This window comes from Oryzias latipes, chromosome 1 (genome assembly GCF_002234675.1).
Source record: "Oryzias latipes chromosome 1, ASM223467v1".
NCBI classification, from domain to species: Eukaryota; Metazoa; Chordata; class Actinopteri; order Beloniformes; family Adrianichthyidae; genus Oryzias; species Oryzias latipes.
The window spans coordinates 28866954-28879423 of NC_019859.2; the positions used below are offsets into that span (position 1 = coordinate 28866954).

Genomic DNA, 12470 nt, shown 5'->3' on the forward strand with positions numbered 1-12470 from the left:
TCAGAAGGAGCTCCTGCGTGATGAGGAGACCCTGACACAGTGGAGGGAGGCCCATGGTCTGGGTCAGCTGATAGACAAGTGCAGAGGGGGGAACAGAGAGAGAGGCTGGCGCTCTGGGAAGGATGAGTCAAAAAACAAACCACAGTGACAGTCTCAAACAGAGGGTTTAAAGGAGATTAAGCCCCGCCCCTCAGTGTACACTAACTGATGAGGTCAGAAAAAGAGGAAGGTTCCTGAAAAATAAAGGATTCCAGAGAGTGTTTAAGCTGCTTCTTGGTTCAGGTGTTGTGCCTGTGAGACACAGCAGGGTCTCAGACAGAAAAAAGACAGATTGTGGACCTCAGTGCTACGCCTGTTTGTCCCGGGCTTGCTCCACGTTTGAATTAAACTCCCGAAATCCCTATTATTTCAAGACTTTTCCATGCATCACTATAACCAACGTTTTTAACCCACTTATTTTTCCTTTGTTTGTTTTTTCCTTTTTCACTTCTGTTTCTTTAGGTTTGCAAAAATAAAACAAAAACTCAAGTTATTGGGAATAAAACTTTAATCTTCTAAAAAGCTTTGCAAACATACAAAGGTGAATGTGTTATGAGGTTAGGAGCTTCTTCCTGAGGCTGCCGCCTGACACGTGCACTCACGTGCACTCACGTGCACGGCGATGGGAGGAGCTGTATTCTGCACAACGTTAACATCTCTTTAAGTGAATCAGAGGGATTAAGAACGATACAAACTGAGACCCCACCCCCCTGCAGGTCGAGTGGGTCAGACCCAAACAGCTTGACCCCCCCCCCAGCTGTCTGGATCCGGATCTCTCGTTCTCAGTGGACAGCTTCAGGATTGTGCACGCTCATGGAGGTGCACGAGTACAGGAAGGAACCATCGGCTCACAAAAATAGGTTTTTGTTAGACGATGATTCTAAAAGAGTTAAAATCAGACAAAGTGCATACATGAATCTGTTTACAGCTAAACACAGAACAACAACAGTCAGTTCTGCTGAAAAAACGTCTACATGTAGACCACAGGGGAAGAACCGTTGCGTCTTCCTCAACCCTCATCCAGAGGACAACCACCTCTAAAGCCCCTCCTTTCTCCACAGGCTCCTCCCTTCTCCACAGGCTCCTCCCTCCCCTGCAGCTGAGGGAACAAGCTCACAGGTTGGCTGGTTGTGCCGTGTCTTCCTGCTCCCTCCTCTTCATCGCTTCGATCACAGCCATCTCCTTGGCCTCCTTCTTCTGGTTCCTGGCTTCAAACTGCAGTCTGAGAAGGGGGGGGGGGCAGTCAGGCAGGGCGCTGAAGAACTGATGAGGCGCAGGTGAGCAGAGCTCCTCACCTGTTCTCAATGATCCTCTGGACGATGTCATCCGTGGTCAAATTGTTTCCGCTGTCGATGCTCCTGAAAATCCCCCTCCTCTTCGGCTCCTAGAGGTAGAGCGAGCGTCAGGTTACAGAAAACAGCGCCAAGGACTGAACTACATCTTTTCCTGACCCAGAATGAGGTAGGGGGTAAGCTAACTCCTGCTGCCTCTCAAAGGAGGAGCAGGGGTTCTTCTGGTCCGCAGTAAGCCTGAAGGCAGAGCAGCCAGTTCCTTCCCAGATGTTCTACTCACAGAATAGGGGTCCGATCCGTCTTTGTCTGGAAACACCTCCGTCTTTCCGTGACACACCAGGTCCACCTGCACACAAACACACCTGCAGCTGTCAAACTGCTTCTGTTTTTATCATTGTCATTCCATCAGATGCAGCATCTGTCCAAAGATCCACCAGGGGGCGCCACAGTCTGCACAGACTCCACCACAAACTGCATTAATAACAAACCAGAACCTGCAGGAGGCGAGAACAAGGCTAAGGAGGAGTTAAAAGGCCGGTGGTCATTCCTGTGATGTGTGAAAGTCCTGAGGCCAGCAGCATTCCTCACTGGGTTCCTGCAGGAGAGGCGAGCTAGTGTTTGTTAGAAGAACATGACGGTAGAGGAACCCAGACTGAGGTCAGAGGTGAACAATTGTGAGCAACAGTATGGTCTAATGCAGAGGTCAAAAAGAGCTCCATTGAAGAGGATGACGAAGATGAAGAGGACGTGTTAAATAGATTCAGTTGATCTGCTGTGGCGCCCCCTAAAGGGAGCAGCTGAAAGGAAGCAGAATGTTTCTTTTCAGTGGACAATAGTCCAATTTTCAGTTAAACATAGATTCCATCAAGTATGGAAAGTCAAACCAGCTCCTCTGACTCAGAACCAGGATCCTTCTGGACCCTAACACAGCAGATTTATGATTCATTTCAGCCTCATCGTGGAAACGTGTGTCTAAAGTGTTCAGAAACGTGACGCACGAGGAGACCAACCTTAAAATGATCCAGCAGATCTTTGCCCACGGCGTATGGCGCCCCGATCACCACCTCAGACACGTACTGCAAACAAACACACAGATGCCAATGAGCCGGCGCTCGACAAACCTCTGCTGATCCTTTGTTGGGTTGGTTACTGTCCCGGACAGAACCCCGATGGGACGTCCCGAGTGACTTCCATGGTTTGATGGGTCCCTGAAGGAGGTGTTCTGGCCCACACAAACAAAGACGGACCCAACTTACATACTAAAAGTTCTTTAACCTTTGGGTCACACCACCACGCACTGAGTTGCCATGACAACCACAGAGAGTTGCTGTTCTTCAGCACAGACAGCAGAGTGCCCCCCGTCCCACCTTACCCGACAGGCGAGGACGCTCAGGGTCCTCTCGTGGATGTTCATGATGGGGTAGTTCTTCCTCTTGTAACGGTTCACTTCCTGAAGACAATCAGAAAAGAGTCCTTTAGGTTTCTGGACACGAACCTCCACGTCCTTCCTGTGGGGGCTGTGGGGGGGTTACCTGATCAAAGTGCAGGCCGACAATGACGTAGGGCCTCTCTGCCTGTTTGTAGACCATCTCCAGGAAGTCCACGTGGCCGATATCTGTGTGGCGTTTGTGGTTAAGGATGCAGCAGCGTGAAGGCAGCCAGTGTTTAACAGACTGCAGGGCGAGAGGATACGGAACAGGTCGAAGGCTCCAGCCACGTAGATGATGGTGTCCCCGGGCTGGGGCTCCTCTCCCGAGGCAAACTGGATGATTTTCTGGGACGTCTGCAAGAACTGACAGACCCCGGTCCAGGGACTGTGGCCTCCAGGTCCCTTAAAGCAGAAACACGGCTCATGTGACGGCCAAGCCGGACCCAGGCAGGTCTAGTCTTTCCTGGGTTCTTTTTCTCTGAACCACAATGGTTTGTTTTTCATTTTCAGCGAACAATCCCGCGCATCAAAGCAGGACGACCATCAAGACGCTCACCTTTCCAAAGTTGTCCTTGTGTTCCTGATAGTCTGGGTTGTCCTGCGGGGCAGAGCATCCGATGAGCTGCTGGATCGGCCCCCACCCCCCATGCTTCACCCAGACTCACCATAGTGCTGTGGTGGGCCTTGGTCATGAGCAGCATGCGCCCCACCAGGTCTGTGGTGGAGACGCCCTGTGTGCGCTTGCACTCGCGGTAGCGGCCGGCCCGTTTCACCTCCTCGTAGGTGTCCTTGCCGTCCACCGTGAGCGTGATGTCATCTGTGGAACAGAAGCGCGGTGAGCCTGTGGGACCCCCCCCCCTACACACACACACACAGCAGCTAGGATTTGGGCGCACTCACCTCCGTGCACGCAGAAGTCACAGCTGTGTTTGTCCAGAGTCTCCAGCGTGGTGACGTACGGCGCTCCCTCCACGATCTCATCCACCCACTTGATGGCGCGCACCATCTTGTAGCGCTCCTCCTGCGTGAAGACGGGGGGGCCCTTGTGTTTGGAAATCTCCTCTTTGAAAACAGAGGAGTCATGTTGAACTGAAGTCCCTGAACGCCACAGCTTTTATAGAACACTTTGGTGGGCGTTTTGATCAGATTATGGATACTATTGATGACGCGTATTGATACCAGTGTGATGAGGTCGATACTTTTCTGTCTGACATACAGCTTGAATTTACTCACTGTGTTCATACCAGAGGTGTCTACCTGTCTACAAACAGCTCCCCCCCCCCCCCCCGCCGTTTCATCAGAGAGCGGTCATTGTGGAGCCAGGTTTTTGCACACAATGACAGGATTTTTTGTCATGTTGTTTATTTATATTTATTTAAACCACCAAATGGTTCCCGAGAACAGCTGTTGTCTGCAGGTCACCACTGCCCCATTGGAGGGGTCAAATGGCACACGCCTAGGTGCTTACTGTTTTCTTATTGATATCTTATTGTATTATGCTATTGTTAAAATAGATGTTCCATAATTATGTATGTTCAGTTCAGATTGATTAGTTCACAAACTTTTTTACTTGCAGAAAGTCTCTGTCCTGGGTTTTATTATACACTTATACCATGGTCCGGGTGAATACTCGATTCTGATTGGCTGCTGGGTGTGCATTGAAGTGATAATCCACAGTGATAACCTTACGCCTAAAAACTGCGCTGGCTTCTCTGAAACAAACTTTAGCTTCATCATCTGGACAAAAACAAGCGGTAAGAGGACAACTTTCTCTCTGAACTGATGCTTTATTCAACCCATGGGGACGATTAGCATATATATCGCTTTCCTTTGCTGCTGCAGTCGAGTTTGGTGCTGGCTCAGTTGTTACCATGACAACCCGCTGCTCCACATATCAAATAATCTGCTTCTTGCGAAAAAAGCGATCCAAGCCGAAAGAAATAACAAGAATTAAGTACTACAAACGGGTTGAGGGTCTTGGTCTTTTGTAAGTGACCATTGCAGAAGCGGGTTAATGGCCTTCGAAGTTCCTTATCAGAAACGATTGTTTCTGCTTCACGTCGGACGGCGTGGGCTTCAAGCGTGTGTTAATTTCTGATAGTGCACACTTCATCTGCCTTTATTCCATACACAAAAAAATTTGTCTTTCCAAAATGATTCTATAATCGCCACATTTCAAAGAAAAAGTATTGGTATCAAGATCAGCAAATCTCGCCCTGTAATTACTAGGTATACCCAAATTCCCAGTATCACCCACCCCTACTTTGAATCCTTATGAACTGTGGAGCTTCCGTTTTATCATGGACATTTATTTCCTATGACATTCATTTAGCGTTAAAATGAAAACAAATATAAAAGGGAGAAGAGAAGGTTCTTGAAGGTCAACCTGACAGGAGCTCCTTCCTTCCTTCACTCAACTTTGTTTGCGCCTTTACTGATCTTCTTGCTCTGAATGGGATTCAGCATCCCTGTCATGACATCACCGACTCCATTTCTGCCAGCTATCAAGCTGTTGAAGAAGACATCTTCATCCTGTTTGCTTTTCTGAACACCTCTGCTTCGGATCCGTTTGTTTGCACCTCAGCTGCACTGATTCCTACCATCTGTGTGCACGCCCACTATGAGGCGGTCTCCCATGGCTTTGGCCTGTCGCAGCTGGTTGGAGTGGCCGTAGTGCACCATGTCGTAGCTGCGGAAACACAAACACAGATGTCATTCTGGGGCAGACGCCTGCAGGGGTCAGCTGTGACCCGCAGAGGAGCAAACACAGCCAAGCCCGTGGCACCTGCAGGACCTTTTCTTCCTCTTTAATGGAAACATTTCAGTGTCAAACTTAAAGTCAAGTTTCAGTTTTTAAAGACGAATTCTGCAGAACACCAAACGCAACTGAATAGCAAGAGGGATGAAACTGCAGCATCACACAGATGCATGTCACACACACACACATAAATAACCCTAATATGAGGCAGAATATCCCATGTAACCAAACAGACATGTCCTCTCTATCAGATGCTGTGTAATTCAGGAAAAGTGGTTCACAGATGAGATAAAAAGTGATATCATGGTAAAACATTTCCTCAAAGAGCTGGCGCCCCCTGCTGCTCTTTCAGAGATTCACGGGGCCAGTGGCACCCTGCAGACTTAAGGCACCAGATCAGAACCGAACCAAACCAGCTCGCTGTGTTGGTGCCCTTCAGGACAACTGGGTATTTTTCTGCTCGCCTCCATCAGCTCTGGCTGCTGGTGAGAAGGTTCTGCGTTTTGCAGCTGTCTTCTTCTGGGTCTGGGTCCAAACCCAAAAGCGGTCCGCTGAGGCCCTGATGCTGGTGAGCACTCTGTGTGAACGCAGGGCGAATGGAGATCAAGCTGTGGAGTTTGTGTGGCGGCGTGAAGGGAACCTTGGGGAACCTCAGAAGCTGCCAGCAGCGGTCTCTGATGGAGTGAAAGCAGGAGTTCTGAAGAACCGGGCCTGAAGGCAGCAGGAGAACCTTCACTCTCCAGGCAAACACACAGCCATCTGGCCTCTTTACAATTCTGAAACATGCATTTTTCCTGCATGAACTGATCTGTGCTTCTATTATAACTCCGCCCCATGGTCAGCATGACCTCGTGCGCTTGCGCAGAGTAAAAGTACCTGTGAACGCATAAATTATAAAGTTTTACAAACTTCAAAAATGAAATGATGACGGCATAGCTGGAAAATGTCTCTCCGGCTTATTTATTGCCCCTTGTGCACGCGCGCAAGCACGAGCTGGGTCACACTGTCACGATAACGTAATAACAGCGTCAGAAACGCCGTTTAAAGCGTTAGAACCGTGTTCTAACAGAGCGCCCGTCTCCCTCTCCACAGCGCTTCAGCAGAACGCGGAAGCGGGTCACGGAACCGCCGCGGTAGCATCAACATGCTAGTGGGTCCAAAGGTCAGCTTCACAGCCTCCAACTCACCAGCCGTCACACCACACCCGGATCTCCCGCCTCCTCTTCTCCGGGCTGCGGGCGGAGCTCTGCGGCTTACCGGCTTCACCTCCGCGCGGCCCGTCCGCGTGCCCGTTCCGGATCATGTCGACGCTTTCAGGCGAACTGCTTCGAACCTCGGCGTATCGATCCCGGTGAAGAGCGTTCCTAACGCGAGAAAGCTGCTGGTTCTGGTTCCCGAGCGGACAGACAGAGGAAGGGCTTCAGCGGCGTCACAGCGAGCCACCCTCACCGCTGACGTAAGAGACGGCGGGGCTGCCGTGTCACGTGACAACTCGGTTGCGTCATTTAAAACCGTATTTACACTGTAATTTGGATTTAAAACACATCCGAACTAACTCTTCATAATTACAGATTAATTCAGACAATTGAGGTCAGCTTTGTTTCACTGTTGGGGAACGAATAGAGGACACATGCGTAAGACATTTGTACATACATGTACAAAGTGTAACACACAGGTTATTCACTTGGTTTCAGGTGTAAACTGGATAACCCAAAACACAGTTTATTGTTGGTAAAATACACTAAACTTAGCTGAAATACACTTTATTAAAAAATATTCCACTAACCAAAGTTTTTAAACTGTGAAAGAAGAGAAAGAGAAAAAGAAACTTCCTGGTTGAATGAACGTCAAAATGAAAAAAACAAAAAGAAACTGCTACCCTTTTTTTAAGACAAATATATTGAACACGTCAGAGAAAGCCAATGCTGTGAGGTCATCATAACGTGTATGATTTTGTTTTAGAGAGGAAACATGTTTTGTTGTCTCACACTTTCTTTTACCTTTTTTTTTTAACTTGTCCTGTCCAACAGCTGAGCAAACAGATGAGAGCTGAAGGCCTCTTGTGTTGGACATATTTTTCTTTTACAGCAGGGGTATATTTGAATAAACCCCTTTTGTAATTCAGTCTAAACTTTATTAATGTTAATTAAATTTGTTACAGTTTCTTGTTGGACCGGACGGAAAGAAAAAGGAGGGAAGAAGAGAGAGGGAGCAGAGGAGATAAATGCTGGTTGGAAAAGCTTGTAGTTGTTACACACAAGCTACAATTGGGGGGTCACGAGCTCCCTGCTCTACTCCATCCTGAATCCTGAAACATCCACTTGTAGACAAATAGATATATGTATGTGTTTGTTTACCTTGTCTGGGCTGGAATCTGGCTCCAAACTGTACTTATATTGCTCACCATTTTTGTTGCACCGGTTATGTTAGGTTGGGGGTTTTAAGAGACTGTAAGCTAGATAGAAAATTATTAACCCAACAGCCTTGTCCACAACTAAGGAAGAGCCAGGAAGCGCCAGAGGCTTACAGACAGAAGATCTGCTGTGAGACAAGGCAGGAAGTTTGTGACGCTTCCATCCGCTCATGGGCCACATGGAGGCGGGCCAATGTAAGGATGCTGTGGAAATCATGGGTGCGTCCTGAAACTGGCCCTTAGCACCAAAACTGAAGCCATGGCTCAGGGTGAGGAGGAGCCTGATAGCTGATTCCAGATGAAAAATAAAGGAACAACCAGGAATCCTGCAGACTGAAAAGGGTGCTTCAAACTGTGTGATCCCTTAAAGGAGGGGGCCAACAGTCTAGTGGTTCCATCTTCACATTCTCTGTCTGCTGGAGATTCTGATCTCATAACTCCCTCCATCTGAAAGGATCTTCTATACTCTCCTGTCTTCTGCCTCACTCCACAATAGCATCAACTGAAAACCTCTGAATGCGGGAGAGTTGCAGGAGCAGAAGGGGGGGGGGGGGGGGGGGGGGGGGCTACACAGACATTACCGCCCGTCAGATGATGGTTGCCTTTTGGAGCAGCACCCGGCGTAAAACTCTGCCAAACCACCTATGCGAATCAGTGAAAGCTGCTTTGCAGTGCAGAAAGGTGATAAGCTCAAACATCTAATAAAGCTTCAATGTTCATCAGAACTCCACAGATGTTTACTGCAGCCGCATGCGTTCAGCGCAGCCGCATGTGTTCAGCGCAGCCGCATGCGTTCAGCACAGCCGCATGCATTCAGCACAGCTGCAGCCGCATGCATTCAGTGGAGCTGCAGCCACATACGTTCAGCGTGTCATTTATTTGGCAGTAAGTCACAGAAACGGGAAAAGGATGAAAAGCCAGCATTTATTCACTCCTCCGTGCATTAACTTTGGAAAAAAACAAAACAAGGATGGTTCACTTCAGCGGCTCCTGCCACGATGAAGATGACCTCACAGGAAAAGCAGATTCATGGCTCCTCATGGTGCAGTACACATAAGTTAACCCACAGCAGACCTGAGGTCGCAGCAGAGCAAACCAGGGGAACCAAACACCGGAAACCAAATCCAGTTTCCATCACCTGAAAATAAACTCTACAAAAATATACCCATGATCTATTTATAAAACTGCAGACATGAGACATCATGAAGGAACACCGCCGCAGCTTTCCACCAACAGACAACACTGAGACCATGGAAACGGTTCTGTCGGCCCAAACGTTCAGCTGAACTATAGACGGTTCCGCTGCCGGCGCCAAGAACAGAAGCTGCACAACGCAGTGAAGTCTTTGTAAACATCAGAACACCCCCCACACTACAGAGGTGATTCACATCAAAGCACCCTAAAACTCGTCCATGATCCACATGTTCCAGTGTCATGCCGCTTTTTTCCTCCTCTTCCTCCTTCCTTTGCCGTAGCCTCGTCCAAACCAGCCCCCCTGCACATGGGGGCCTTCCTTCATCTGCACCCCGCAGTCAGCGGAGCCCCTGTCCTGTCCACTGGGGGGTGCTATGAGCTCACGGGTGTGACTGTGCAGCTCTTCTGGCCTGAGAGGGGCGGCTAAACTGAAGATGGGGTCCTTCGTCCTGAAGAGGCAGAAGCAGGACAGACAGGAAGCAAAGAGAGATTATTAATCTGAGTCAGACTAGGATGTCACCAACTCAAGAGTCAGAGTTGGAGAACTAAAGTTAAGAACCAAAGAACTCTGCTGAGCACGTTCTAGGACGGTTTTATTCTGACATTCTTGATCAGACGTCACAGTTTCCATTTATTTCTGGATCCTCCAAGAGAAAAGTTCAAATGGAGATGCGGTCATCTCATTCTGGACTTCAGCTTTACATGAGAACTTTGAGAAGACGACTCTGGTCATCAGAATGTTTTGGAGTCTGTGTGACGAACAAAGCAGTGAGCTCCTCCTGCAGCTTCTCCCACGTGATCAGGGTCGTCTTCTCCTTCCTCTGTTCTCACCTGTCGTACGCAGGTATCTGGAGGTTCAGCTCCTCCATGAGCCGCCGCATGACGTCGTCACACCTGCCGTGAATTTTCAGGACAGCGAGGTCGTCTTTGGGCGTCCACTAATAAACACAAACGGATCAGAACCGGGTCATCGACAGATTTGACCTCAAAGCGACTGCAGCCGTACCTGAAGGTTCACGATGTAGAGCTTCGGCCTTTTATTCACGGGTCTGTTCATGGACCACAGACAGGAGTATTTCTTCAGCACCTGGAGGGGGAGGAGTCAGAGCACATAGACAGAAATGACGGTGACTGCATCCTTGACACAGGAGATCATTTTACTAAGTTCAGAAGGTGAGACGGGAATTCAGACAGGATCTATAGCTAATGAAGCCTGCCTTCAGACTGGAGCCCAGGCAGAGAATGACGTCGGCCCTCCTGGCTGCCTCCACGGCCCCCTCCCAGTTCAGCGGCTGCTCCAGGCTCCCGCGCTCTCCGAAGTGAACGATGGTGTCTCGGAGTTCTGCGCCACAGCAGCTGCAGCTGCGACCAGTGGCGTGGCGGTGCAGTGAGGTCCGCTCCGTCACATCGAACAAGCGCACGTACTCTCTGACCGGAGAGCAGGAAGTGCACACCTGTGGATGCAGAGAGGCGGGTTCAGGTGGAAACACCCACCCTGGGCTCCTCCTTTACTCCATCCATGCGCCTCCCTCTTTGGCCTCTCAAACATTTGATTCATGACTGATTTGGCTTCAGTTTTACACACAACCCTCTGCATTCACCCGGACCTCTGACAGCCACATGAAAACACTGAATCCCACCCGTTATGGTTATCCAATCCCATTATTACCCCACCAGCACCACCGCCACCGCTCCAGTTACCTCGATGAACATGTTTCCATGGAGTTCTGACAGGGCGTGTCTGCGCAGACCGCTGCGCAGATGAAGGCCGTCACAGTTCTGAGATACAACATGCTTCACCTGTATGCACGCACACAAACACACACGCCGTCACAATTACAAATAAAGGTGGTTTTTTTCAGATGTTCATTCAAGGATCTTTTTTTATGAAAAAAAAACTCTTTTCACGTTTCTGGATTTGTTAAATGAACTTTTAATAGTAAAACTGATATTTAAATTAATATCCAGAACTATCAGAAAAACTGCTCCTGCTTGGAAAAAATGCACAAGAAATGGCTCCAAATGAGAATTGATCCATAGATAAGATGAATCAGTCTCTTCTAAGTGAATCTTGAATTAATTCATAGATTCCTTTTTTAACACATCAGGCTCCTCCATACCAGCTTCTCCTCGTGCAGCATCCTGATGCACATGTGTGTAAGTGTCGGCTCAGCTTGACTCAAGTCCGACGAGCTGAAAACACAATTAAAAAACCCAGGAGATCAGAAACACGGCTTGTGGTAGGGGATGCGCGGCCTTCTTCCATCCTCACCTGACGGCCTGCCCCCTCTGCAGCTGCGTCCACACCCCGTTGGGCCCCCTGTAATCTGGGATGGATGCTGCCTGGAAGAAAAGGCACTATGAAGGCTGCAGAGGCTGCCCAGGAGGATGCCGATGACGGGAGGGGGGGGGGGGGGGGGGGGGCATCCTTACCGTGCTGATCCCCGCTCCAGTGTAAACCACCAGGTGACTGGCCTGACGGACGGCGGCGGCTAACTGCTGCACTTTACCTTTCAGCACTTCAGCGTCATCAAAAACCTGCAATCAGGACAACCTGGAATTACTGACAATGTTAAAAAAATCAAAAGCTGTTATCAGATCAGTCATTTTATTTAACCTTTATTTATCCCGGCAAGACAGATTCGAGAAAATAAATCTTTATTTTTTAACTGTGGCCTGGCAAAAGATGACACTTTTTGAGAAAGAAAAATCAAAGGAGCCACAGGATGAAACAGCAATAACACAAGACAATCATTACAATGATCAGAAAAGGAACATGTTTGTAAAAAGCTCCTAAAAGTTTTAGGTTTTGAAGATTGAACAGTTGGTTCCATCATGTCAGCTGACTGCTGGAGGTGGGGGCTCCACTAACCCCCCCTTACCTCCTCCTGCTTCCTCCGGAGGCCGTCCCTGCGGCTCCGTCTCCTGCACAGCTCCTCCGCGGCGTCTCTGTGGAGCAGCAGCGCCGCGGCCTCCTCCTCGGACCGCTCAGCTTCCGGTTTCTTCAGGACCTGTCCGACCTGCAGCACACCAGAACCGGCTCGGTTTACCGCCGGCGGAGGACCGACGAGGCGCTTAGCTGCGGGCTCCGCTCCCTACTCACCAGCCGGAGGATGTTCCTCTCGCTCTCCCGTTGCTGGATTTTAGCCTTTTCCAACGCCTTCCTCTCCGCTCGCGCACTTGTGCCCGTGTCCGGCACCTCCTCCATCCCGCCTGAGCGAGACCCGAACCGGTTATCTGTTCATAATAAAGCTCGGCGCCATGGCGGAGCCTAAACCGGAACCAGCCAGTCAGCGGACGAGCAGAAAACTCAGCTGCGCCCCCTGCTGTTGGGGAGTGTGTCAA

General features: G+C 49.5%; 2 protein-coding genes across 2 annotated transcripts; both read right to left on the reverse strand.

The window, feature by feature from the left end:
- Positions 1-529: 529 nt before the first annotated feature.
- pcyt2 (phosphate cytidylyltransferase 2, ethanolamine) lies at positions 530-6987 on the reverse strand. The gene is made up of 12 exons (XM_023959809.1): positions 6706-6987; positions 5361-5449; positions 3661-3822; positions 3426-3577; positions 3317-3358; positions 3024-3162; positions 2864-2946; positions 2704-2781; positions 2342-2407; positions 1612-1677; positions 1335-1423; positions 530-1261 (listed from the first exon to the last, which is right to left on the reverse strand). The coding sequence occupies exons 1-12, from the start codon at positions 6819-6821 to the stop codon at positions 1153-1155; spliced, it is 1191 nt and encodes a 396-aa protein (XP_023815577.1). The 5' UTR covers positions 6822-6987; the 3' UTR covers positions 530-1152.
- Positions 6988-8835: 1848 nt separating this feature from the next.
- sirt7 (sirtuin 7) lies at positions 8836-12445 on the reverse strand. Its single transcript, XM_023959806.1, has 10 exons — positions 12229-12445; positions 12008-12145; positions 11559-11663; positions 11398-11468; positions 11246-11318; positions 10827-10925; positions 10343-10579; positions 10132-10212; positions 9957-10063; positions 8836-9574 (listed from the first exon to the last, which is right to left on the reverse strand). Exons 1-10 carry the CDS (start codon positions 12331-12333, stop codon positions 9364-9366), a joined length of 1227 nt encoding a protein of 408 aa, XP_023815574.1. The 5' UTR covers positions 12334-12445; the 3' UTR covers positions 8836-9363.
- Positions 12446-12470: the final 25 nt, after the last annotated feature.